This window comes from Exophiala xenobiotica (assembly GCF_000835505.1).
Source record: "Exophiala xenobiotica strain CBS 118157 unplaced genomic scaffold supercont1.7, whole genome shotgun sequence".
Lineage (NCBI taxonomy): Eukaryota > Fungi > Ascomycota > Eurotiomycetes > Chaetothyriales > Herpotrichiellaceae > Exophiala > Exophiala xenobiotica.
Window position 1 is genome coordinate 2427523 of NW_013562488.1, and position 22974 is coordinate 2450496.

General features: G+C 53.1%; 11 protein-coding genes across 14 annotated transcripts; 5 read left to right on the top strand and 6 right to left on the bottom strand.

Moving 5' to 3' along the window:
* Positions 1–80: 80 nt before the first annotated feature.
* On the top strand, positions 81–1765 carry PV05_11588 (uncharacterized protein; the record flags this gene model as incomplete). Its single annotated transcript, XM_013455088.1, has 3 exons — positions 81–388; positions 482–1103; positions 1165–1765. The coding sequence occupies 3 exons, from the start codon at positions 81–83 to the stop codon at positions 1663–1665; spliced, it is 1431 nt and encodes a 476-aa protein (XP_013310542.1). The 3' UTR covers positions 1666–1765.
* A 752-nt stretch (positions 1766–2517) lies between these two features.
* Positions 2518–5156, top strand: PV05_11589 (uncharacterized protein). The gene is made up of 2 exons (XM_013455089.1): positions 2518–3253; positions 3305–5156. Exons 1-2 carry the CDS (start codon positions 3238–3240, stop codon positions 5071–5073), a joined length of 1785 nt encoding a protein of 594 aa, XP_013310543.1. The 5' UTR covers positions 2518–3237; the 3' UTR covers positions 5074–5156.
* Positions 5157–5514: 358 nt separating this feature from the next.
* Positions 5515–7409, bottom strand: PV05_11590 (uncharacterized protein). The gene is made up of 2 exons (XM_013455090.1): positions 6988–7409; positions 5515–6938 (listed from the first exon to the last, which is right to left on the bottom strand). Exons 1-2 carry the CDS (start codon positions 7370–7372, stop codon positions 5815–5817), a joined length of 1509 nt encoding a protein of 502 aa, XP_013310544.1. The 5' UTR covers positions 7373–7409; the 3' UTR covers positions 5515–5814.
* Positions 7410–7480: 71 nt separating this feature from the next.
* Positions 7481–8902, bottom strand: PV05_11591 (uncharacterized protein). The gene is made up of 2 exons (XM_013455091.1): positions 8789–8902; positions 7481–8736 (listed from the first exon to the last, which is right to left on the bottom strand). The coding sequence occupies exons 1-2, from the start codon at positions 8811–8813 to the stop codon at positions 7880–7882; spliced, it is 882 nt and encodes a 293-aa protein (XP_013310545.1). The 5' UTR covers positions 8814–8902; the 3' UTR covers positions 7481–7879.
* Positions 8903–9040: 138 nt separating this feature from the next.
* Positions 9041–9572, top strand: PV05_11592 (uncharacterized protein). The gene has a single exon (XM_013455092.1). It carries the CDS (start codon positions 9166–9168, stop codon positions 9370–9372), a length of 207 nt encoding a protein of 68 aa, XP_013310546.1. The 5' UTR covers positions 9041–9165; the 3' UTR covers positions 9373–9572.
* On the bottom strand, positions 9494–10922 carry PV05_11593 (uncharacterized protein). The gene is made up of 2 exons (XM_013455093.1): positions 10220–10922; positions 9494–10154 (listed from the first exon to the last, which is right to left on the bottom strand). Exons 1-2 carry the CDS (start codon positions 10736–10738, stop codon positions 9636–9638), a joined length of 1038 nt encoding a protein of 345 aa, XP_013310547.1. The 5' UTR covers positions 10739–10922; the 3' UTR covers positions 9494–9635.
* An 865-nt stretch (positions 10923–11787) lies between these two features.
* PV05_11594 (uncharacterized protein) lies at positions 11788–12786 on the top strand. Its single transcript, XM_013455094.1, has 2 exons — positions 11788–12298; positions 12365–12786. The coding sequence occupies exons 1-2, from the start codon at positions 11901–11903 to the stop codon at positions 12426–12428; spliced, it is 462 nt and encodes a 153-aa protein (XP_013310548.1). The 5' UTR covers positions 11788–11900; the 3' UTR covers positions 12429–12786.
* Positions 11862–14961, bottom strand: PV05_11595 (uncharacterized protein). The gene has a single exon (XM_013455095.1). It carries the CDS (start codon positions 14920–14922, stop codon positions 12361–12363), a length of 2562 nt encoding a protein of 853 aa, XP_013310549.1. The 5' UTR covers positions 14923–14961; the 3' UTR covers positions 11862–12360.
* A 1131-nt stretch (positions 14962–16092) lies between these two features.
* Positions 16093–17915, top strand: PV05_11596 (uncharacterized protein). The gene is made up of 2 exons (XM_013455096.1): positions 16093–16488; positions 16536–17915. Exons 1-2 carry the CDS (start codon positions 16180–16182, stop codon positions 17781–17783), a joined length of 1557 nt encoding a protein of 518 aa, XP_013310550.1. The 5' UTR covers positions 16093–16179; the 3' UTR covers positions 17784–17915.
* PV05_11597 lies at positions 17825–20062 on the bottom strand. Of its 3 annotated transcripts, XM_013455098.1 has the most exons (4): positions 19784–20062; positions 19503–19666; positions 19296–19421; positions 17825–19063 (listed from the first exon to the last, which is right to left on the bottom strand). In XM_013455098.1, exons 2-4 carry the CDS (start codon positions 19608–19610, stop codon positions 18035–18037), a joined length of 1263 nt encoding a protein of 420 aa, XP_013310552.1. In that variant the 5' UTR covers positions 19611–19666; positions 19784–20062; the 3' UTR covers positions 17825–18034. The 3 variants fall into 3 exon arrangements, with proteins under 3 accessions (XP_013310552.1, XP_013310553.1, XP_013310551.1); XM_013455099.1 differs by having other exon boundaries at positions 19503–20062; XM_013455097.1 differs by having other exon boundaries at positions 17825–19421; positions 19503–20062.
* Positions 20063–20175: 113 nt separating this feature from the next.
* PV05_11598 lies at positions 20176–22532 on the bottom strand. 2 transcript variants are annotated; one of them, XM_013455101.1, is made up of 4 exons: positions 22104–22532; positions 21900–22050; positions 20598–21846; positions 20176–20544 (listed from the first exon to the last, which is right to left on the bottom strand). In XM_013455101.1, the coding sequence occupies exons 1-4, from the start codon at positions 22267–22269 to the stop codon at positions 20509–20511; spliced, it is 1602 nt and encodes a 533-aa protein (XP_013310555.1). In that variant the 5' UTR covers positions 22270–22532; the 3' UTR covers positions 20176–20508. The 2 variants fall into 2 exon arrangements, with proteins under 2 accessions (XP_013310555.1, XP_013310554.1); XM_013455100.1 differs by having other exon boundaries at positions 21900–22532.
* Between the last annotated feature and the right edge of the window lie 442 nt (positions 22533–22974).

Sequence of the window (22974 nt, forward strand, 5' to 3'; positions counted from 1 at the left end):
AACAACTTGACCGACGAGTTTCCAACATCTTGCTCACCCCCATCAATCCCTTCCGAAGCACCCGCTCCAACCTGGATAGAATGGCACCGAACAAACTGCACGTAGGCATCTGCGGAGGCGGGATGGGTGGGCTAGCGGCCGCAATTGCGATTGCCAGGGCCGGGGCGAAGGTCACCCTGCTCGAGGCGGCCAAGGAATTGGGCGAGATCGGCGCTGGGATCCAGATGTTTGCGAACGTGTCGCGGCTCTTGGTCCGTTGGGGCGTCGACGAGCTCATCGGAGACGACCTCATTGCCGTCGACGAGATCAATACATGGGGTTCCGACAGTGAGCTGTTGGCGCGGTTCGATCCCAAAATGGGGGCTAAGCAGACGGGATTTCCACATTGGTGAGTTTGATTCAACTGAACCCGAGATGCAAACAAACCTTTCTTCCCGCCGAGGGGACAGATCAGAAACTGATACATGGCCATCTATACTAGGGTCGTGCGCAGAGATCACCTCCACGCCGGGCTCACGGAATGCGCCCGCCGCCACGGGGTCGAGCTGATCGTAGGGTCGCGCGTGCAGAGTCTCGAGCACTCGAAGGACTCTGTCAAGGTCACCACGGTCCAGGGGGTCCAGCACACCTTTGACCTGCTCATCGGCTCCGACGGCATCAAGTCGACGATTCGTCGAGTTCTATTCCCCGATGCAGCCGTACCCCAAGCGGCCTCGACGGTGGCGGCGTTTCGGGGCATTCTGTCCTACGAACAAGTCTTTGAGCAGGTTCCGGAAGCACGACAGCTGCTGAGGAACACGATGGATGCCTGGATCGGACCCAACGGATATATCCTGCTCTACCCTCTGTCGGCGGGCAGCGAATTGAATGTGGTGACACTCTTCGAGATGGACCATGTCGTCAAAACCCCGGAAGACATGGATTTGGCCGAGTTCCGGCACCTGTACAAGGACTGGAATCCTATCGCGCGCAAAATCTTGGAGCTGGTCAACTATACCCAGAAGTGGCCGTTGCTCGTGCTGCCCCCAATGAAGACTTGGTCGAATGAGCACAAGAATGTGGTACTTCTCGGGGATGCTGCTCACTGCATGCAGAACCACATGGTAGGTCCTCACCGGTCGTCGCTAGGGAGAGATGCAAGATGGCTTACTTGATAACAACCAGGCACAAGGAGCGGCTACAGCCATGGAAGACGGAGCCTTCCTCGGCGGCGTCATTGGGGAGGTGGTACGTGACACCATCACCCTCCCCGAGGCAATCGAGCTGTACGAGAAGCGGCGGATGCCTCGCGTCTGGACCAAACAACAAGCATCATTCGTAAGCGGAACCATAAATATGGCCACTGGGGAGAAAGCAGTACGAAGAAATCAAGCATCTGCCCCAGAAGTCAAAGCATGGGATCGAAACATCATCCGCCCCATCCAAATGCTGCCGACCACTTACCGTTCATGGCAGATGTTCTGCAATCCGTCCAGTGTCCCTGGCATCCTCTACTATGACCCGGAAGGAGATGCTGACAATGCCGTCTGTGAGTACCTGCAGAGCCAGAGTGCAATGGATGAAACCACTCTCGTCACAAACGGACTGTGGGACAAGTGGTGGGATGTCGTCAATAACAATGGCATAGAGGTCCGTACAGATGGACTGATCGGTGCGTCCAAATGAGAAGCGAGGCCGGAACATGCCCGTGACGGGCATCGAGTGACGCTGTGAATGCTGCAATATGGATGTAGTCCTCATGTAGACATTGAGGAGGGCAGGAAATACACATTGGGTTTTCTTGCCTCCAGCAATTCTTCGTCGCAGAGTGCTCGGAAGAAAGCCGACTTTGAGAACTTTTTGATTCCGCCGGTATGCTCCTCCAAGGGTGCAGTGATCGAGAAAACTGGAGGCTGTGTCAAGGAGCTTGCGTCTGTAATGCTGACCCTCCTTCCAAGCTCGCTCGGGGGTTGCCGCGTTGCCCAACTGAATGGCTGTCGAAATCTCCACCATTCCCGCGTCTGCCCACCTTCAGAAGCATCTAGTCCAGAAAAACTTGTTCGTGAAGGATTAACCATATTCGTCCCAATTTGCCCGCAACCTTGAAGGTATGGGATAGGAGGTGAAGATTGGACCCTCTAAACGATTATGCTAGCTCCCTTGTGTGGGAAAACACATCCCAAGATCCTGTCTAGGACATCAAGTGCCAGGTTCTCGAAAGGACGGCGCGGTAGAGGAAGAAGAGTCATGCCCGTGGAGGCGCAGAGTCGACGATTTGGTGGACGTGCGGAACTCTTCGACCGACAGAGGAAGGGAGTGAAGCGTCGAAAAGGGGACTGCGAGCGCTCTCGCAACGGAGGAGGCTTGTTCCAAAACAAAGGTGGGGCGTGAGCAGATATTCCAACCTCCAGCACCTACCGTATGAAATAGTTAAGGCGGCGTGCTTAATTATGCGAATGCGGCTAGCGTTTCATCATCAACTCGCCTCAAAGAGACGACATGTTCCAGTTGTCTCGGAGCATCTACAATTCTCATCATCTCTCAATGTAGGACCTTCTTGCGGCAGACAGACAGGGGAATGGGTCTCTCTGCTCAGTCTGAGATTGCCTTTGTCCGTTGTTGACCCTCTTGTCGGGAGTTCGGTCCTGGCCATGATCACCGCGACGCAGCCTAGACCGACTGGCTCGACTGCCTCAGCTTGCTCTTATTGCTGTTATGCACCCTGCCTGTGAAGTTACTCCGATGCTCGCTCACATGCTGACTGCAGCGGTAATCACCGGAAAAGATGCGGCTCTCTCGGTTGTCACTGGCATTTCTATTGCTGGCTCAGCATGCTTGACTCCGACGGGGATGGCAAACCCCAGCCGCGCATTGTCCAGGCTACATGGCGAGCCACGTCCCGTTTGATCCAATTGCTGTCACTGCGGGTCCTTATTCATTCAGAAGACAATGGGATGTACCTCTCCACTCTGAATAGATCTACTCAGATCCTATTGTCTTCGACCTGTTCATTGAGCGACTCTGGCTCAATACCTTCTAGAAAATTTCTTGATTTTTTGCTTCGAAAGGTTTTGACCCATCAGAGATTTACACCTCTTTCTTCTCCCTTTACTCTCCCACTTCCTGCTTTCTCAATCTCTGCATCTTTCCACCTTGTCATTTACTCTTTATTCGCATCTCAAGCAATACTTCATCAACCTGCTTCGATTCCTGGTCTGCTGGACAGCAAGCAATCACACTACAATCACCATCGTCAAGATGCCGGGCTTCACAGGTAGGCAGCACTGATATCACTATGTATGTTTCGATCTGACCATCAGCACAGGACCACAGCGTCTTCCTATGTTTCATCCAATCCCTGCAATGGTCTCTTCATGCACAACATCTTATCCTCCAAACCACTTTCTCGGAGTTGCACAGGAGCTTCGTGATCATATCTTGAATCTTGTGGATGTTGAGATTGGCCACCGTCCTCGAGAGCCTCTCGGAGCGCATCCAGTCACTGGCTACGAGGCGTTGCCGCTTGTCTGTAAACAACTCTTTTACGAAACTCAAACCATCAGCGACTGGACACCATCGACGCGAATTGTACATCACAATCAACTGGGACACTTCTTGGAATGGACTGCCTACAACACTCCAGCTCTTCCTCGACTTCGTAGCCTTACGATAGAGTTGCCCCACAATAGCCCACCGGACTTCTTGCAGCGCTTAGCGAGGCTCCTACGCTGTGACCTCACAGGCCTCGAAGAACTCAAAATCTTTGGTGTTGGACCAGACGACCTCGGCACACATACCAGCTCGGTGAAACACAACTGTGGAAAGCACAATACCTCCTTATCTGTGAGCGATGACCCGAAACTCACGATCGAAGGTCAAGGATGGCAGCGCCGCATCGTTGTCCTCAACAGTCTTCAGTGGCTTTCCAAGCTTAAAGTTCTCGTCCTCGATAATTTCAACATCCCAGTTACGGCAGCACAAGTTCTCAAAAACAAACCACGTCTCCAACATCTACGGGTGGGTGCGGATCCACGATCGATTCTCCATGGCGAATACCGAACAAGCATCGGAGTCCTCGCATTCCCCCTGAAGGAGCCTGCCCCTGCTCTAAAGGAATTGGACCTCACTGCCAACGGCACAATCACCGCGTTCGGCATCGTGGACAAAGTGGCCGACACACTGGAGAAGTTCACCTATACCGTTCCAGACAGCTACTTCCAGACGACAGGCCTAAGAGGAGTGAACTTCCTACACGAGGCAAGCCTGATCCTCCAGAAATTGGCATCCAAAGCCCTCCACCTCCGAGAGCTTAGAATCTGCGTCCACGGCGGCATCCATGAGCTCGCTCACTTCGGCTCCTTCATTGGCGCTTTCAAGTTGTACCTACCTCAAATGGGCTGTCTCAAACTCCTCGAAATGCACATCCATTCCGAGTCTGAATGGATCGGTCAGGAATTCATCGATGCAGTCCCGGCTTCTGTCGAACGACTCTATATTTCGGATCAACTCTTCAGAAAGGGCCACCACCCGTACACAAAGCTCCTTAACTGGCATTGCTGTAACCTCATTCAAGAACAACCAAACAAACCTCTCACTCTCCATGGTGACTTGGGCCGTATGGACTTCATCCCGTTCAACAACGACTTGGGCTTCGTCGGGTACGAATTCGGCAGCAATCTATCCCCTCCTCAACGAAACGAGCTCTACAAGTTCCTGAAGCTCAATGGCAGACTCCTGGATCGCGAGCGCAACAAACATCTGGCCGAACACCAAGGCAAGCACATTCCAGTCCCACAGGATACCGCGTCAGGATACAAGACGAGCGATGCTAGAGCAATCCTCCATCACGATGATGAGGTGGAGCAAGGCGCTGACGATAACAATGACATCAATGTCGATATCGATATGATTTGCGAGGAGTTGAAAGCTTGTGGTCTCGTTGACGACGCGTATTTCGGCATGGAAGATGCTGCGCACGAGGTCTTCTACAAGGAGCGTGTTGCCAAGGTCTGTGAGCGAGCTTACCACTCGTACCCAGAAGTTGTTGGCGTCAAACATGAGGGCACTCGATCTGAGCACTGGCTGAGCAGCTAAGGCAGATATGGTGGCATGATCCTATCGTTTCTTTGGGGGATCTAGAGAGACGATTGCAGGGGGAGAGAAGACCATCATTGAGACAGAATGCGGGGAGAGAAGACCATCATTGAGACAGAATGCGGGGAGAGAAGACCATCATTGAGACAGAAGGCGGGGAGAGGGTTATGCGACAGACGATTGCAGGGGAAGACCTTCATTATGTGCGTGTTTGTGTGTGTGAGAGAGAGAGAGAGAGTCATGCTCCGGACAGCCGCATGATGGGTTCCTACTAGCCGAGTCATCCACGAAGAGTATCGAAGAAGAACGCACCCCTGGAGTTAGTTGAGACCATCATGGTGCAAAAAGTGCGACAACCCGACAAACAGTGGCTACGGGGTTTGAGATCGGAGAAAAGTTCAAGTTCATCGAGACACAAAAGGCTGAAGTTATGCAATACCAAGCTGGACGAGCTGGCCCTTGATCCATTCTTAGCATTAGCGTTAGCAATAGCTTTAGTCGCAGACAAACAAGTATCAGCATCAGTAACATTCAAAATCAGTCTCCTCTCCTAATTCAACACGCCTCTCCATTTGAGTATCGTTCGATATTACAATCGGCGCCAGGCTCGCTTCTTCCACGTCCATGGGTATCAATTTCGTGAGAAGCGAATCCCCCCTATTCATATCAAGCATCCGCCTAACCACCTTGTACAATTTCCTGTCCACGCCATAAGAACCCTCTGTGACACCCTTCCGTTGCTCACGAGGTCGCCGTCCCCGCCGCCGTCCCAGTCTTCTTCACCGTCCGCTTCTGAATCCTCGTCGTTTCCACCAGTCCGGGAAACGCCTCTGCAAACCCGGGCCCGACCGACCAGTTCTCAAGCCGGCGAATATGGCGCTCAAACACCGGGTTCATCACAGGCTCGGCCTTTTCCGACGTCGCCAGCAGACAATCAACAGCGTCATACGGCCAATTGACGCTCAAATCGCTTGTGAAAGGTATAAACCAGTTCTCAAACGGGTACTCGTGGTAACTCGCAACCAGTCTATCCCGCATGCGCGGCCAGGGGACGTGGTCCACCCACGCCGGATGCGGAGTGAACACCTGTGCAGGCGTTGGCCGGAAGAATTCTGGGATGTGCTCGTAGTTTTCCTGTGTTGGGTTGATTTCCCAGCGCATGAGCACGAACATGACGAAGAGCGTTGCAGCTTGTTCGGGCAGTTCGGATATGTTTGGGAACTTGGAGATGATGTCGGTCATGAGTTGGGAGAGCGGGTCAAGGCGGTGGTCGCCAGAGGGATTGAGCAGGGAGGAGACGGAGGGATATGCTGGGTTGAGGAGGTTGTCGGGGTTGGTGTTCTCGCGCTGGCGCGAGTGGAGAAAGTTCAGTAAAAGGCCATCGAGAGGACAGGTCGGCGGGACGTTCTTCGGCAGAGCGGTCCAGGGGTTCTGAAATTGCTGGTCGCTGAGGCTGGGTGCGATTGCCGGGTAGGCAGAAGAGCGGCGCAAAGGTGAGGTTGTTTGTTGTTGAAGTGGATTAGCAGTGCGCTGGCCGAGGCTGTCGAGGAGGAAGTTGAAGTTCAAACGTTCGCCAGAATCGTTGAGCTCCAGGCTACGCTGGAGATTGTCCCGTTGCTGGTTGAGTGCATCTCTTGACGCAGGCCAGGTCCTGTTGCCCTCATTCTGCTCTTCCTGTGGAAACGGTGAAGGATACGCCGAGCTGTCCATCTGGTTGTGAGGGACATTTGGTGGCGTTGAGAATTCGCGACCATTTTGCTCGCCGTTAAGGTAGGGATCGGAAGGTGGGAGGTTGCTGGGATGGAAAGCGTTGGGTTGCTGGCCGATCGCTGTCTGGACATTGTGCTGCGCAGCTGTTGCGAGATCTAACAGGGTTAAACACCGACATGTCATCAATTCTAGTACTGACAATACCTGTCAAACCCTGAGCTCCGACAATGGGTTGAATGATGCTCATGACCGAGGCTAGTCTTCTGCGAATCTCATCGTTCTCTGCTTGAATGGCATCTTTCTGTTTGATGACCGCCTGCAGCTCTTGATATGGTTGTTGTGAAGTCAGTTCTTCTATCCTGCGCTCGAGACTCTCAATCTGCTGCTTCGTCCGCTCTCTTATGGCGCGCTGAGCTTCGCGGTCATTGGCTCTCTTTTTCGCAAGCTGATCCGGGGTGAGGCTGGCGACGCCTCGAGAACCGGAGGGAGCTTTTCTCTTTCGGCCTGCTTGAATCGGCGACGAAGGTAAGGCATGGCTGTTGCCAACGGGCGACAACGAGGTATTAGAGGGATTCAGATCATTTTGCATTCTGCTCGCTAGGCTGTTGATTGGGCTGGAATCGGGCTGATTTGTGAAAATTCCAAAAGAGCAAGAGTGCGAGTCATGAGCTTCGCCAGATTGGCTGGAATTCACCATCTTCTCAGCCTCGCGCAGCCTTGCCAGTGACGCGGGGCGAATCTCCCCTGAGAATGGAAGGGCACAAGTTTCATCGAATCTTCCTTTCATCGTCTATCTTCGGTCTTGTTGTGTCTTAGTTGCAAATGTATAGCATTTGCAGCACATCATCCACAGAACTTAGGACTCTCATAGGCAATTGCCTCCTTGGGGCCATCGCTTCAGCGAGCGCCAGTCCATCTTCGCAAGCCAACAGCCTCACTACGACCCAGCCGGCATTAAGCCACTTGAAGACGAATCGCAGACCTAGTAGCTGTCATCCTCCATGGTCGATGGAGGAGGCCCTTCTGCTCATTCCCTCAGACTCAGAAGGGCCGCCAAGGGCTCAGCGGAGCACCACCTCAAGCAGCTCTAGCAATCTCAAGCCGCAGCTTTAGCGCTGTACTTTCCCGCCGCCGTATCAAACAGTGCACTCTTTTCCTCGAGATCCTTCAATAACACATGTTCCCTATCCTTCTCTTTTAGTTGCTCAATCAACCCTTGCACAACCTCATTCTTCTTTCCCATCACACTTGCCAGCACCACACTGTTCGCAATAGCCTGCACATCGGCCCCCTCCATGCCCATAGCCTGCTGCAGCGCGGCCTCTGCCTCCTCGACCCTGCCCAGATGTATTTCCGCGACAGCCTGGCCGACAAGCGCCGTGGGACTCGTGTTGCCCGGCGCACTCGCTAGCTCTTCGTAAACGTAGAATGCAGACTGGTACTTCTCGCTTCCACCCTCGCGCAGGTTCGTCCAGCTCTCCGCCAGGTTAATCAGGAGGGAATCGTTGGCCCAGCGTTTGGCGGCGTGGACCTCCTTTACAGCCAAGTCTGTCCGGTTTTGAGATAGGTGGACTTGCACGAGGAGCGCAACGGCCTCGAGACTGCCCTGGTGCTTAGAAAGGAGGTCGACTGCCTCAGGATACTGGCCCGCCGAGGCGAGCACGGTACCTGCGCAGATCTGCACGGTGGGATCTTCGGCGGAGGAAGCGTCGGAGGCGAGCTCTGCGGCGGCACTGACGTCGAATTGTGCCAGAGCGACAAGCGCGCGGGAAGAGGATGAAGAAGAGGATTTGAGGGCAGATACGACGCTGGAGGACTGGCCGAGGGCGATTTGTGCGCGGTACTTGAGGTTTTGGGCGGTGGACTGGTTAGATGGGGAGAGAGAGGATGTATCGAAATCTATGACGGTGGAGTAGGCGTGTGTGTAAAAGGCGGTTGTGATGTTGAGGAGTTCTAGGGAACATTAGTGTGGATGGGAAAGCAGGGAGGAGGATGTGAGACGCACCACCCTCGCCGGAGAAAGGGTCCATCTTGGGGGAACTGAGCACGTTGGCTGAACGGCTATGCTGCTCCCGGGTCGACGTACACTCACACAGATTCCTGGATGGGTGAGTGCTATTGCCAGTTGGAGGAAGTCGTCGACAACTGTGTCCAAGTCCATTATGGCGGTTGGGTTCGAAAAGGGAAAGTGCGGCGAGGCTGCGACTCTCCGCATCGGACTTGAGTGAGATCAACAGCCTCGATCACTCTACCTGTAAAACACGTCTGACATACTTGGAATCACTTGGAATCACCGCTGGCGGTAGATATCGGCTCAATCAGTCCCCTTATTCCCAAAGCACTGCCTCGAACGCGAAGTCTACCTCACATCAATCCCTCAACATGCCTCGCGGCGCCAAGTTCAGCTTCGCCTACAACAGTATTGTCCTCGACCATCAAGCCATTCAAACCCGCAAAGCGATGAGCCGAGTCAAGGCAAATTATCATCTGTTCTTACGCAATCAGCCGCGAGCACCGCAACTTAGAACTCAAGATCTTGGTCCGCCCAGGAAGTGGCAGGTGCCCAGGATGAAGAACCTAGAAGAATGAGGGTTGAAAGCATTCGCTGGGCTTGTACAGAGGAATATCACGACTCTGCTGTTTGGCGTCTGGCGTCTGGCATTTGGCGAAAATCCTCAAAAGGACCGGAAAGTGATACCACATGATGTATTGATATGGCTGGTTGGACCAGATGGATAACCTCTCGAATCTCAACTTTGATAGTATGTATGAAGAACTGTCTCATCTCTTCTCATGCCCACTGCATTTCACTTCGCGGGCGTCCACTTATTCGATGCCATTTCGGGGTGGAATCACTCCTTCAAGGGCACAGTATCAACAAAACAAGCCTTTGCGAACTCATCTGGATACCTTCCACCATGAACCTGGGCCCCACTGATTGCCTTTCTGATCTTCTCATTGTCCTCCTTGGTGATCTTGACCTTCAATGCACCCATATTCTCGTCAAAGTTCTTCACCTTCGTCGTTCCTGGAATGGGAATAATATCATCGCCTTGAGCCATCAGGAATGCCAGAACGAGCTGTCCAGCCGTGCATCCCTTGGAATCAGCCACGGCCTTGATCTCATCGACCAACTTCAAATTCTTGGGGAAGTTCTCCTCGCTGAATCGGGGAGCGAACGTTCGGAAGTCACCTTCCTCGAAATCTTTGCGACTTCTGATCGAGCCGGTCAAGAACCCTCGCCCAAGAGGCGAATATGCGACGACCGCAACACCCAGCTCACGAGCCGTGTTAAGCAAGTTGTACTGCGGGTCTTCAATCTCCATTGAGAATGGGCTGTATTCCATCTGGACGGCGTCGATGTGTGTTACCTAGCCAAAAACAAATCAGCCGATCCTGCCAGGATCCTTTCCGCGGTTGGGGATTCATCACTCACCTTACACGCCCTCCTCAGCGAATCTGCAGAACACTCACTCATGCCCAGATACTTGACCTTGCCGGCATCCTTCAGCTCCTTCATTGCGCGAATGGTGATTTCGATGGGCTGTTTCGCGTCCAGACGATGCACGTAGTACAGATCGATGTGGTCGACGCCGAGCCGTTTCAGGGACTTGTCGCACGCCTGGCGGATGTATTCTGGCTCGTTTCGCACCTCCCTGGCGCCGGTATCTGGGTTGACGTAGTTGGCGAACTTGGTCGCGAGGAAGATGTTCTCGCGCTTGCCAGGGTTGCGCTTGAACCAACGGCCTAGTAAGTCCTCGCTATCGGCGTACATGTCGGCAGTGTCCCAAAACAGTTCGCCTGAGTTGTAAACGTGGTCGAGCAGAGCGTAGCGCTCTTCATCTGGCTTAGGGGCGCCATAGAATGCACTGAGGCCCATTGTGCCGAAGCCCAGGGCTGTGACTTCAGGGCCATTCTTGCCCAATTTGCGGGTGGGGAGTTGTGGTGGTGCCATGTTTGTAAATTGTGTGTTATGGTTGTGGTTGTGGTTGTGGTTGTGGTTGTGGTTGTGGTTGTGGTTGATGTGTCTACTGTCTAGGTCTGAGGAAATGGCACACAGACTGGTCTATATAATAATGGAGAGAATGGTGGATCTTGTCTTGATTAAAAATCTGCACCATCCGCAATGTGCTGGGCAGGTGCTGGGTACGAACTACGACTATCATCATGAAGTCAAACACGCGCCAATGCATACTTCCATGGCCTTCCTCTTGCTGTCTTTTCTCGGAGTTTAAGAAGAAGAGACTGATGTCACCGACTCTGCCAGGCGTCTTTAACTGGTTCCCCCCTCGACAACCCTGCAGTTCTCTCCACTTACCGCCATGGCCTCCTCCCGGTGTTTTCGGACTTGCTCTGGTACGAGCTCGTTGTTAACGCCTTCTGTGGCGGCCGCCGGCCGCATGCTGCGGGACAAAAGCGTACGCTAGTTACTCCGCACCTTTACACAGTAAGAAGTAGGAGTAGGTAGTAGGTACGGAGTACTACTCATACATACCGAGATACCCTTTTCGTGCCGGTAAGAGTAAAGGCCAGCCTTGTTTGTAACGGGGGTTTCGCAAGCTGCCTTTCTCGCTTGATCATTCATCGTCCATGCATGAATTCTCTCGCACTGCTGAGTCCTTGGTCAGGGCGCGAGTGACAAACTACAGCAACCAGGCATCAATGTGGGAGTGGCTTCTGCTGGTCTCGCCGTCCTTTCGATTACATCAGGCAATTTTACGCGACGAGCACTTTCATTTACCTGAAATTTACATACATCGATACATCTGGCAATATCGCGCGAGGCATTCCATCCATTTTCGTGAGGTAACGCGGGTACTAGTATCATCTGTTGCCCTTCTTGAGCTTGACTTTGAATGCATCTTACACTCTTGGTCTGCATCGTGACCGGCACTTGCCGCCAGGTACGCTAGGAGTCCCAAGACCAGAGACCAGAAACCAGGCAAGCCCCCAGACATCAGGTGATATCGACTTGTCTCTCCATCCGGATAGACACCGGCTTTGCGCGAGACGGTGCAACGTTCTTCATACTGGACATCTTCGTTGACTGTGTTTCTTCCTCCCTTCACCTGAGGCTACGGATCGCAGTGAGAGCTCAACCAGCTGAACCACCATCAATGCCGTACTATCCCCCCTCCCACCGCTTCGCCCGCTTGATCGGCCCCAGCCTTATGGCCGTCTCGCTTACAGAATCTCTAAATGCGCATATATGGACCACCAGCACGCCGCCGCTCATCTTCCTCAACGGCTCCATCCTTTTCATATCGGGCCTGACCATCCTCCAGCACCACAACCTCTGGCGGCGAGACTGGCGAGTCCTCGTCACCCTGGTGGGATGGTCGAACCTCACCATCGGGTTCCTACGCATGGCTTTGCCGGAACGAATGCTTGATCGTGTACGCACGGTCAGCATCAGAAACATCCGTATCGCAACGAGCATCACCGCCACCGTAGGATGCGTCTTGACTCTGATGGGGTACTTCCCCTCGCTCAGCCATTTTGAGAATCTCGGAAGGTGACCATCCACTCTCTCCGACAACTATCTCGTGTGCACACCAGAACTCATAGCTTGGCCGATTAGGCTCTATCTATCCTCGCCCTGTCCGAACCTGCCTCTTCTCCCTCCGACAGTCGTGGTGTCATAGCAACAGTCGTCGACACCTTCTGGTCCTGCTCGATCAAAGCATAACCTCCACTATCCACAATTGGCTTGGGCTTCTGCACCTCGCTCATCATCACCCCGGTGCCATGCGGATCCGGCAGTCTCACACTCCGCATACCAACTTTTTCAATCCAGACCTTCGTATCCGCGCGTGGATCCCCCTCTTCAGGGTACAGGAATGCACCGAGCAACCTCCCCGCCGAGAGACCGTACACATAATGCCGAATGCGGCCGACGCTCCCACGGCCCAGCAGCATGGACAAGCACGCCGCCACGAGAACGAGCACGAAGAGGACCAGAGTTATCGCAGCCGGTATGCCATAGACATAATGATACCGTATACGCCGCTGGTAGACTTGAACGGGCACCTGGCCTGCTTCGCTCGAGACTGTGTCCCTGTCCCGCTTAACTTTGCCATTCCCGTTCTGCATCAGATTCGGAGGCAGATAATCCCTAGGCGTGAGTTGACTCCTCGTCCCCACAAAATAATTCGCCGCATAATCCGTGAAGATCAGATTGATGATCTGCGCCGCACCGGTCGTATTGGTCCACATCTTCTGCCACTTCTGCAGGAGCGCAAGATTACTCGAGCCCGTGTAATCGAACCCGCCGCTCAGTGTCGAGTATATGGTATTCCAAATCTGTGGGGGTCCGTTGGTGCCGGGGTTGAAGTCGGTGCCTCCGAGATCAGACAACGCGCTGCCCCAGACGGTATTACTACTGGCGGGGATATACAACTTCTCCGCGCGGATGGTCGACAGGTTCACGCTGTCCTGCTGATCGGGGGAGATCAGTCCCCAGAACGGGCCGAGGCCGTTGAGTGTCATATTTGGAGTCTCGACCCCCCAGAGCGGCATGGCCGATTTATTTGCGTAGACTTTCTGCGTGAGGTTCGTGACGTTGAGACTGCCGAGCCCTTCATTTGTTGTGGCGTTGTATTTGAAATGGACGGACTTGATGGAGGCCTTGGACGCGCTGGCGCATGAGTATATTTGGCGGGTCCACCATGACCCTGGGGAGAAGACAGTGCTTTGTGTCCCGTCCAGGCGTCGTGATGGGCCGAGCATAAGAGAGCACTTCACGTCTAGGTTCGTCATGTTGGCCAAGTCCCCGGTCAGGGCGCCGGTGCAAAGAGTGCCGATGTCCGTGTAGTTCTCGCTTGTGATGTTCCACGGGTTACTCCAGTACTGGGGGCCGAACGAGGTGTTGTACACTTCCAGCGTGCCATTGCCCCAATCGAAGCCGCTAGGAATGCCGGTGAAGAGGCTGGCGAAGCTCGTGAACAGGAGCTCATCCTTGGTGGAGACACCGTAGGTGGTGTTGATGGGAAAGCGTTGTCCGACTCGTGAATTCAGGTACGCAGTTCTGTTGGTGTTAGGTTTGGATATATTGAAGAAGTACATGTTTTGCACGTTGGTCCACCAACCTGCCCTATAGGCTCTTCCCTGTAAGCTAGGGTTGCCGTCGTTAAGCAAGGCTGTCTGCATGTCTTCGAACCATGGATCTAGATAGGGATTGGTGATATTCATCTTGGCCCATCCGCCTTGGTCGACAAGGTAGGCGCTAGGGGCAGAGCCGTTGTAGCTATTGACGATCTCTGGGATCTGGACCTCGATTGTCATGTTCATGTCAACGCAGACTGTCTCGGGCTTGATGAAGAGAATATCTTCGTCCCACTCAGCACCATAGTGTAATCCTGCTGGAACTGTATGTTTCCGAAAGCCGACACCTCCTTGGTGCATGTCGACAATCAATCCGTCAACCAAAGAGACGGAGTCGTCGAGTATCATCGAACCCATCGGGCGAAAGCTGTCGACCAGGAAGGAGTCATTATTGGGGCTATATTGATTCTGGAATTGATACTGTCGCGCCTGGATGTCAAAGTAGCTTGACATACTGCGGGATTGCTGTTGTAGACCGCTTTGGTAGAGTTGCGCGAGGACTTTGGGGATTCTTCTGTCGTAGCCATCGTCCGAGATTGTGACATTGATGCCGTTGGCATCAGAGTTGTCCGTAAGGACGTTTTCGGTACCAGGACATTGCAATGGCTTTATTCCCCAACACTGTCGCGAGAAGCCAAGCTCAGACCTGGGTGGTGTCCCGAACCCAATTGTTCCTGAATCGACAATATCTGAAAAGGTTACCACTTCCTGGGAGTCTGATAGTACTAGCGCTTCATAGAGACCGATCGGGGTAACGAAGGCCGCTGCGGCAATTAAAGCAAGACTGAGTGGTCGCAGCCATGTGACAAGGTTGATTCTTCTGGGTATGCCTTGAGATGTCGCCATATCGGATCTCAGGAGTGAGGGCCATAGGGAGTTCGACAATGAGTGCGCAATGGCCGACCATGTTACAGCATTGTGTTCGTTGGATAGGGTCGAGACAAGAAGGACTGTGAGAGTATTGGGAACAAGAACTTGAAGCACAGCAACTGCGATGGCAATCAAGCCGGCAGCGAGACCTACACTGATCTCCATGGCGTCCAGCGCATTTGCTCATGCAGAAATTGGGTTGGGGAAAGGAGCAAGGGGAACTGAAGGAGTATATTTAGTTTGAACTGGTAAGGTGCTGGCAAGGCCATGTTACTGAGCCCATGTCACTGGACGAGATCGAAAGCGAATACGTTCTCTGAGCCAAGGAGCTAAAGAGTAGAGTGATTGCACGACAACGGTCTGGGACCTGGGATCGACCAGCTGGAGCAGGGAAAGTGGGAGATGAGTTAGCCTGGCGACTTCTGCAAGACAAAGGGTCGAGTATCGAACTGATCGCTGAGGAGGCAGCCAGGGCGAGTAATTCTTTGTCTCCTTTCGAGGCCACTTCTCAGAGGCAGAAACCCTGTGTATATCCAACTTGAAGACTTGACGCTGCTAGTGAGCATAATGAGAGAAGAAGCAAAGCATGAAGGTAATCCGACCTGCTTGATCAAGCCTGGGGGCATTTAGTGCTTGAGATGTTAAGCCTCACTAGCCTTCAGTTTGGCCAATGGGTAAGGCCATGAGGTTCGTGACAAGGCGCGAGATGGGGGCCAGTTACCTTGTGGCGGTTTCATATCGCGCCAAATTTCTTGTCGTTGATGGTGCTTGAATATCACTGGGGGCTGCCGTTACACCCCACAGACAGCTCACAGACGGTCCGAGACACTGGAAGCACCATGTCCTTGTCCAGATGAAATTGTTACTCTCGAGGAACGTCGACGTTGGTTTTGAATCTGCTGTCTGCAATAACCCTTTTCGGGTCGTATTGTATTCTCCGCACAGCTCGACTCGAAAGATACTATGGTAGAAATTAGTACGGAGCATTCGTAGTGGCTTACTCATATGGATACCCAGACCAAAACATGTGCAGCATCGAGCATGAGCCAGCCAAATACTTCCGACTACCGATGGCGTCAGTGACTCCTCTCTCTCACCGATATATCATGATGGACAGGTGTCTCTGGTGCTTGATACCTGTGACATCGAGTCGTTGTATTCCGTAGTTGAAGGATGTTGAAGAAAGAATGTCATTCTGGGAGATAGTTGAAGGTGAAGGCCTTTGGTGTTTGGTGCGCCCGATGCTCGGTGCCGCGGCTGCGTTATCGATAACGGAAAGACCCTGAGATTTATTTCCGACGCCTGACTGAATCCCTCTCATGGAATTGATTGACTCCTTCAGTAGCATTCTCAATTTCAGCCTCCCCCAGTTCAGCTTTCTTCAAGCATTAGAGGAGGTGCGATGGCGGGTGTTGATAACCTATGGCAATGCTGAATACTTGTTGTCTGCGGATAAGAATCTCCGCTAGCTCCATCGCGCCGCAGATTGCACGCTTCACCACTCACAAACCCTTTCACACGGTAGCTGCAAGGTACTCTCGTCATGCAGCGAACGAGTATGGAGGACCAGGCCCTACTGTGGCCATAATTGGCTCTGGACCAGCAGGGTTTTATACTGCGCAAAAGGTCATGCGGGAAATCAGAGGAACCAAAGTCGACATGTACGAGCAATTGCCTGTACCATTCGGCCTGGTTAGATTTGGTGTAGCACCAGACCATCCGGAGGTAAAGGTCGGTGAAGCATGTTGGAGATTCGACTCGGGGCTGACAGTTACCAGAATGTCGAGGAAACCTTCCAGGACGTCGCCGCATCACCCGACTACACTTTCATCGGAAACGTCAACCTCGGGCACGATCTTCCTCTTCCCTTGCTTGCAAAGCACTACGACGCCATCGTCTTCGCATACGGAGCATCAAAAGACCGGAAGATAGGTCTAGAAGGAGAGGATAAACCACATATATACTCTGCACGAGCTTTTGTTGGTTGGTACAACGGGCTGCCTGAGTACCGCAACTTCAATCCAGATTTGACAGCTGGAGAAACAGCGATCGTGGTTGGTCAGGGGAACGTCGCCTTGGACGTGGCTAGGACGCTGTTGAGCAAGCTTGACCTGCTGAAGAAGACAGATATCACAGAGTATGCCGTCGAAGCGCTGTCGCGGAGCACAATCAAGCACGTCCACGTGGTTGGGCGACGAGGTCCGATGCAAGCAGCATTCACGATCAAAGAAGTCCGGGAGTTGCTACATTTGGAAGATGTCAACTTTGCGCCTGTTCCGGAGGAGCTTTTCCCCAGCGATCTGAAGAGCTTACCCCGTCCCAAGCGACGCCTGATGGAACTCTTGAAGAAGGGCAGCCCTGTCAAATCAAGTGCAAACAAGTCATGGTCCCTGGATTTTCTGCTCGCCCCGAGATCCCTGATCTGGTCTGCCTCTGATCCTGACAAGCTCGAAGGAGTGGTCTTTTCCAAGACGAAACTCGCTGAAGCTGACTCACCAGATTCGAAAGTAACAAGTACCGATGAAACGCAGCTTATCCCTACCTCGACCCTTTTCCGATCCATAGGTTACAAGGCAGTCGCCATTCCCGGCATGCAGGAAATAGGCGCCGAATTTGACGAGCATAAAGGAACCGTCCGACACGACGGTTTCGGACGAGTGGTATCCCTAGAAAGCCAAACCGACAACGCCGATGACAGGGCTAGTTTGTACTGTTCTGGCTGGGTGAAGCGTGGCCCTACCGGCGTCATTGCAAGCACAATGACTGATGCATTCGAGACTGCCGAAGCTATTGTCCAAGACTGGAGGAAGATGTTTGGGTCGGATCACATCCCCCCTCGAACCAGCCGTGCAGGTTGGAAAGGCGTACAGGCAGAGGCTCAAGCGCTCAAACTTCCGCTCCGGCCTGTCCATTGGTCGAACTGGCAGAACATCGACCAAGCGGAGAAGACTGTTGGAGCAGCCCATGGAAAGCCTAGAGAGAAGTTCGGCAGCGTGGACGAGATGCTCAAGGCGTCAAGCGGATGAGAAATGAGACCTGTAAGCCACGTGTGGACATGAATGAATGGTGTCTGTGACGGACTCCGCGTTAGGAGGAAATATATAGACAGATCAACTAGACTGTACATAATCCACTCCTTGTATCAATACGAGTCTATGCCCACTTCATCGTCACGTCACATCTGCATGTTATTCTCAAAGAGGCGGCGGCCATGATCAGTGCCAACGCTTTACATCACATCAATTGTCTCCTCCTCTTGTCGGGCTCCTCCCTCGGCCTATACCTTCGCATTCTCGCCGTACAACATGTCCTCGACGAGCTCGGCAATGGCAAGGCTGCTCGTCAACCCGGGACTCTCAATGCCCAGTAGATTCACGAACCCGGGAAACCCGTCCTCCTCCTTGATATAAAAGTCCGCAAACCCCTTGCCGTCCTTGCCGTACGTGCCAGTCGTGCGTCCGAGTTTGGGCCTCACGCCACAATAATCCAGATCGATCGCGCCCACATCGACGCTGGGCAGGTAACTCCGAATCACGTCGACGGCATCCTTCAGCCTGGCCGGGTTCGGCGTCAGATCGGTCGGGTCGTCTACCCACTCGACGTCCGGGCCGAAGCGAGCGCGCCCGGCCATGTCGAGCGTGAGATGCGTGCCCAGGCCGCCCAGACCGGGCACGGGCGCCGGGTACAGCAAGGTCTTGGGTTTTGGGTGGCCACTTGCGTACGAGAAATACGTGCCCTTGGCGAAGTATGCCTTCCTCTGGCGCTGGGCGGGCATGAGCATGTTGGAGATCTCGATGGCGCCCAGACCCGCCGAGTTGATGACCACCTCGGCGGTGATGGTATCTTGGCCGCCGGCACCGTCCTTGGAGCGCGTGGTGATGGCGTAACCACCACCTCTGCCCTCGTCGCCTCCTTCCAATCTCTCGATCCCCGTGACGATCGTGTTCATCACCTGGTCGCCCCCTTGCTCGTCGAAGGCGCCTTCAAGGTACGCCATGAACGCGTGGGAGTCGATGATGCCGGTCGTCGGGGACTCAAGGACACCCGCTTCAGCGCGCACGTCGGGTTCGCGGTCCTGGATCTCCCGTGACGACAAAAAGTGCGTGGGCACGTCGATGGACTTGCTGAACGTGTGCAGGTCCTGCAGGTGCTGCATCTGTTGCTCGTCTTGTGCGATGATCCATTTTTTCGTGCGCCAGTGCGGGATCGACTTGGCTTCGCAGAGGTCGTACAGCATGTGTTTGCCGCGGATGCAGAGTTTTGTTTTGAGACTAGAGGGCCCGTAGTATATTCCTGCGTGGATGACCTAGGCACGTCAGAAACAAAAACAGGGCAGCCACCGTTCCAATCCGGGTGTCATTGTCGTTGTCGCCATTCTTTTTCATAGAAGGACGGGCTCCTTCAAGGGCAGGTCGTGCACAGTCGCAATCTTTTCGGGCGAAGGCTTTTCTCGATGTCTTGATAACGGGGTGATAGGAAACAGGGAGTAAAACGAGTCAAGCAAGTTGGGGACGGTGATAGCTCTTGGGAGAATATACCTCTGAGTTCCGACTACTCGTCTCCGTGCCCACGGCGCCGTGCCGCTCTATCAATATAGTAGACGTACCCGTCCGCCCTGCGAGTTGGCGGGCGATGGCCAGACCAACTGCTCCGCCTCCGATGATCTTCCATCGTTGTTATTGTTAGCTTTCGCACATTACAGCATTCCCCAACAATGCCTGCAGAGAGGCTCTCGATAGACTTACAGCGTGCGTAAAGTCAGCATGTGACTGTCTCGACGACGAGAACGATCTCTTCCAAACCGATTGGCGAGAAAGCGATCGGGTCAACGCTCGTGGGAATGGAGTTCCCATGTTGACAGTCTCCCTTGCAAAAGTCCAATTACTGGTGACACGTTGAGAGGTGGCTCCTGTCAGAACTCCAACATCAGTGGTGCTTCTATCTCAGAGTTACGCCAATGCCCCTGCGCCTTTTTGTGTTTGGAAGATACGGTCAGGAAGCGACGTGTCCACCAAGGGGAAGTTACTAGTAATCAAGTAAGGTCTCCTAAAGCAGCCGAATTCAGAGCCCCCAGTGCAGAGTGGCGTGGTGTAATGCTAGGTTGTCGTCAATCGTCCGAAAGGGTAGTGGTCGCAACAAGCCGAGGCTGACACGGGTTCGGCAAGGCTGAGCCTTAGTTCGTCGTGAGCACGCTCTTATGAATTGGAGCCCAAAAGACGGTCACACCTCGGAGGGGATTAGGAAGGGTCGGCGAACAAGGAGCGCTATCAATTCTCTAGAAGATGCCTGAGGAAGACTGAAGCTTGACGACTGCAGCAAGACTCGAGATTAGCCGAAATGGAGAGTCAACACCATGCCGAGAAGGTGTAGCGGCTGCTGCAGAATGACGTCGAGAAGCGATACCGATGGAAGTGGAAATGAGATACCAATCATTCATAATGCTACTCCGTAATTAATGAGCTATCCAAGCCCAATGCCATGCTGGTTGATCTATGTACACTTGAACATGCCCATCTTTGGATGATGGATTCCCTAAGACTGGGTTTCCAATGGTCCTGAGCTCGTTCGTCTCAGGATCCTCTCTGCATCGACCTTGAGGTCTCATGCAAGATTGGTGGCAAGCATCCTGTCCTTCTCGGCGGCAGTCACGTCGTTATGTACAATACCACTGCCATTAGATCGCCTTGGGACATGATTCTATCGCTGGAACGCGACAAGCAAAAAACCCCACGAAAACTCCAACCTTCTTTTTTATGGTCGCTCACTGAAGGTCAATTTACAATGGTCCTGAATGTCGTGTTAGCATATCATATCGTAAGCAGGAGGTCGCTGAATCTTACCTGAGGGAAGATCGTTGCAAAAACTTCAATATCCTCACTGATGGGCGTGGGCTCATGCACCCAATCCAACAAAATACTGGCCTTGCCAATCATGGCCATCAGATTCAATTGGGCATAGGTCTGACCCAGGCAGTGATGAGGTCCAGTGCCAAAAACCAACCAGTTCTTGACTTGCTTGTCGGCATCTCCAGTGATCCATCTCTCTGGGACGAAGTTGTCGGGATCTGGGTAAGCCTCGGGGTCATGTGTTGCCGGCCACAGAGCCGGAATGACCATGGAACCCTTCTTCAGAGTGTAGCCATCTGTCATTGGGAAGTCCTTCTTCGCGACATATGGCACAAAGATGACTGGAGGGCGGTACCGTAGGGTTTCCTTGACAACGGCTCTTGTCCATACCATGGACTCCAACATGTCCATGTCAAAGGGCTTGCTTCTATCGCCGCCTCGAAGTTTCAGATTCTCTTCCCGAACCTTGTCCAGGATCTCCGGTCGATCGGCCATGATTTGGAACAACCAGGTGCAAGCACTTGACGTGGCGTCTTGAGAAGCAAACAGCAATGTAAAAACGGTCTGGGAGATTTCCATGTCGCTAAACTCTCGAAGCAGTTGAGATGGCTTCTCTGCTTCATCGACTTTTTCGCCTCGTTCAACTCGCTCTCTGTACTTGGCCGAATCTTGCATTTGCTTGACCCAAGCATCCATGATGCAGGTGACGTGACCACCAGCGGCCATGCGGACTTTACATTTTGCTGCACACTTGGCAAATTCGTCCATGACCATGTCGCAGGCTTTCCTTCCGTACCAGGTTTTGGTGTATGGGATGATGATGGGAAAGTTGACCAACTCCAATGAAGCAGTGATCAAGTAATAATCCTCGGCGATCCTCTTGACAACCTGGTCGCTCATGTAGTGACCGACAAAAGTTCTGCAGGACACGGCGGTCATGAGTTCTCGCAGGATGGGCATCCACGGTTTTGGCTTCATTCCGTTCTCTTTTGATTCGTTGACAAAAGTCTTGAAATATCTGCTGTAGACCTCCTCTTGACCCGGTAGATACATCTCCAGAGCCTGACGTGTGAAAAGACCGTTCAATCCTTTGCGGTAATCGACGTGTGCTTTGCCGTCGAGGAAGACCCAGTTGGTAGGACGAAGCAGTTTGGGAGCAATGTCAACCACGGTTGGCTTGACGAACATGGGAGAATTGAAGACTTTTCGTGCCATATCTCGGGTAGATGCGATGACCACGAATCTGCGCACACTGTCAGCTAAAACGTCCACACCAGGCGCGCGACTGTGAAGTACTTGTGAAAGACCGAAACACAGCTCAACTCGCCACTCTCCCATTTCGTCTTGTACTTGTTGAACTCAGGATGCATGGACTCGAGGAAAGGTCCCATGAAGGGCATTTTCCACGCCGGACCAACGATGCCATATTTGCGGTACTGGTAACTGCCTGCGACACAGTCAGTCGGTAGTCCTCGGCGCAGACGTGCTCCTATCTCTTACATTGATCGTATGTTACCAGTAAGGCCAAAATTGTGAACAGGACAGTCCAAACATTGCACTGCGCAACAATCCTTCCCACAATGCCTGACGCACTGGCGGCCTGCAACTTCAATTGTGCGTTCGCGAGGGGGGAGGTAAATGTCGTTCCATTGGCGATTAAATCCATGGCGAATCCTTGGGTCGCTGGGGGCGATTGATTTTGACGAATGGGGAGGACCGCGTTCCTGACAATGACAACGCGAGATGTCACCACACCACACAGCCTTTGCCTTTGTGAAACGAGTGTGTACAGTCCAACAGCCCTTGCTGGGTATGTGTACAAGATCAAAGAAAAGACGACGAGGAGGTAGATCGGAGATAGCAGAAGAGGAACCTCGATCAAGGTGGACCGCGAGACCTGAGACCCTTCTTCACCGCCAAACACTTTTGTACGAGACACGACAAGACTACTAACACGAGTAGCTTGAGCGGGATATTTTTTCTTTGGCGGGTTTCTTCCTCCGCTGCGCTGGGAAATTGATGGGTGCTGGATTGTCCGTGCTGGTGACTTTTTGGTGGCTTCTATTGGGTGAAGATGCAGCTTGTCTCCACCGGTTCCTGCTTGCTCCGGATGGCGACACTCAAATCACCAGCCTTGTAGGTGGCACCACCCGTCAGTGCAGTTACTACCTAGCTACATAGTAAACAGTAGAAGGTATCATTAGTCAGCCAGCCTCACCAGCCCTGACCATGTATTGCTGCGGGTAAGAATGGGTGGTCTTTTCTATCAGGCCAGATTATTCAAATCATACTCCGTACAGCGAGCAAAATGAAGAGGAGACTCTCCAATCCACCCATCATCCTCATCATCCTCATCATCCTCATCATCCTC

Excerpts from the sequence above, each read along its gene's own strand:
- PV05_11590 (XM_013455090.1), bottom strand. The coding sequence starts at position 7,372 with ATGCAAAATGATCTGAATCCCTCTAATACCTCGTTGTCGCCCGTTGGC. Across the intron at positions 6,939-6,987 it reads CGGAGCTCAGGGTTTGACAG|ATCTCGCAACAGCTGCGCAG; the intron begins GTATTGTCAGTA and ends TAACCCTGTTAG.
- PV05_11591 (XM_013455091.1), bottom strand. The coding sequence starts at position 8,813 with ATGGACCCTTTCTCCGGCGAGGGTG. Across the intron at positions 8,737-8,788 it reads CCCTTTCTCCGGCGAGGGTG|AACTCCTCAACATCACAACC; the intron begins GTGCGTCTCACA and ends AATGTTCCCTAG.
- PV05_11592 (XM_013455092.1), top strand. The coding sequence starts at position 9,166 with ATGCCTCGCGGCGCCAAGTTCAGCTTCGCCTACAACAGTATTGTCCTC.
- PV05_11593 (XM_013455093.1), bottom strand. The coding sequence starts at position 10,738 with ATGGCACCACCACAACTCCCCACCCGCAAATTGGGCAAGAATGGCCCT. Across the intron at positions 10,155-10,219 it reads CGCTGAGGAGGGCGTGTAAG|GTAACACACATCGACGCCGT; the intron begins GTGAGTGATGAA and ends GTTTTTGGCTAG.
- PV05_11594 (XM_013455094.1), top strand. The coding sequence starts at position 11,901 with ATGCCGTACTATCCCCCCTCCCACCGCTTCGCCCGCTTGATCGGCCCC. Across the intron at positions 12,299-12,364 it reads CATTTTGAGAATCTCGGAAG|GCTCTATCTATCCTCGCCCT; the intron begins GTGACCATCCAC and ends TTGGCCGATTAG.
- PV05_11595 (XM_013455095.1), bottom strand. The coding sequence starts at position 14,922 with ATGGAGATCAGTGTAGGTCTCGCTGCCGGCTTGATTGCCATCGCAGTT.
- PV05_11596 (XM_013455096.1), top strand. The coding sequence starts at position 16,180 with ATGGCAATGCTGAATACTTGTTGTCTGCGGATAAGAATCTCCGCTAGC. Across the intron at positions 16,489-16,535 it reads CAGACCATCCGGAGGTAAAG|AATGTCGAGGAAACCTTCCA; the intron begins GTCGGTGAAGCA and ends GACAGTTACCAG.
- PV05_11597 (XM_013455098.1), bottom strand. The coding sequence starts at position 19,610 with ATGGGAACTCCATTCCCACGAGCGTTGACCCGATCGCTTTCTCGCCAA. Across the intron at positions 19,422-19,502 it reads ATGCTGACTTTACGCACGCT|ATCATCGGAGGCGGAGCAGT; the intron begins GTAAGTCTATCG and ends CAACGATGGAAG. Across the intron at positions 19,064-19,295 it reads CGAGTAGTCGGAACTCAGAG|GTCATCCACGCAGGAATATA; the intron begins GTATATTCTCCC and ends TGACGTGCCTAG.
- PV05_11598 (XM_013455101.1), bottom strand. The coding sequence starts at position 22,269 with ATGGATTTAATCGCCAATGGAACGACATTTACCTCCCCCCTCGCGAAC. Across the intron at positions 22,051-22,103 it reads ACTGGTAACATACGATCAAT|GCAGTTACCAGTACCGCAAA; the intron begins GTAAGAGATAGG and ends ACTGTGTCGCAG. Across the intron at positions 20,545-20,597 it reads TTGCAACGATCTTCCCTCAG|GACCATTGTAAATTGACCTT; the intron begins GTAAGATTCAGC and ends CACGACATTCAG.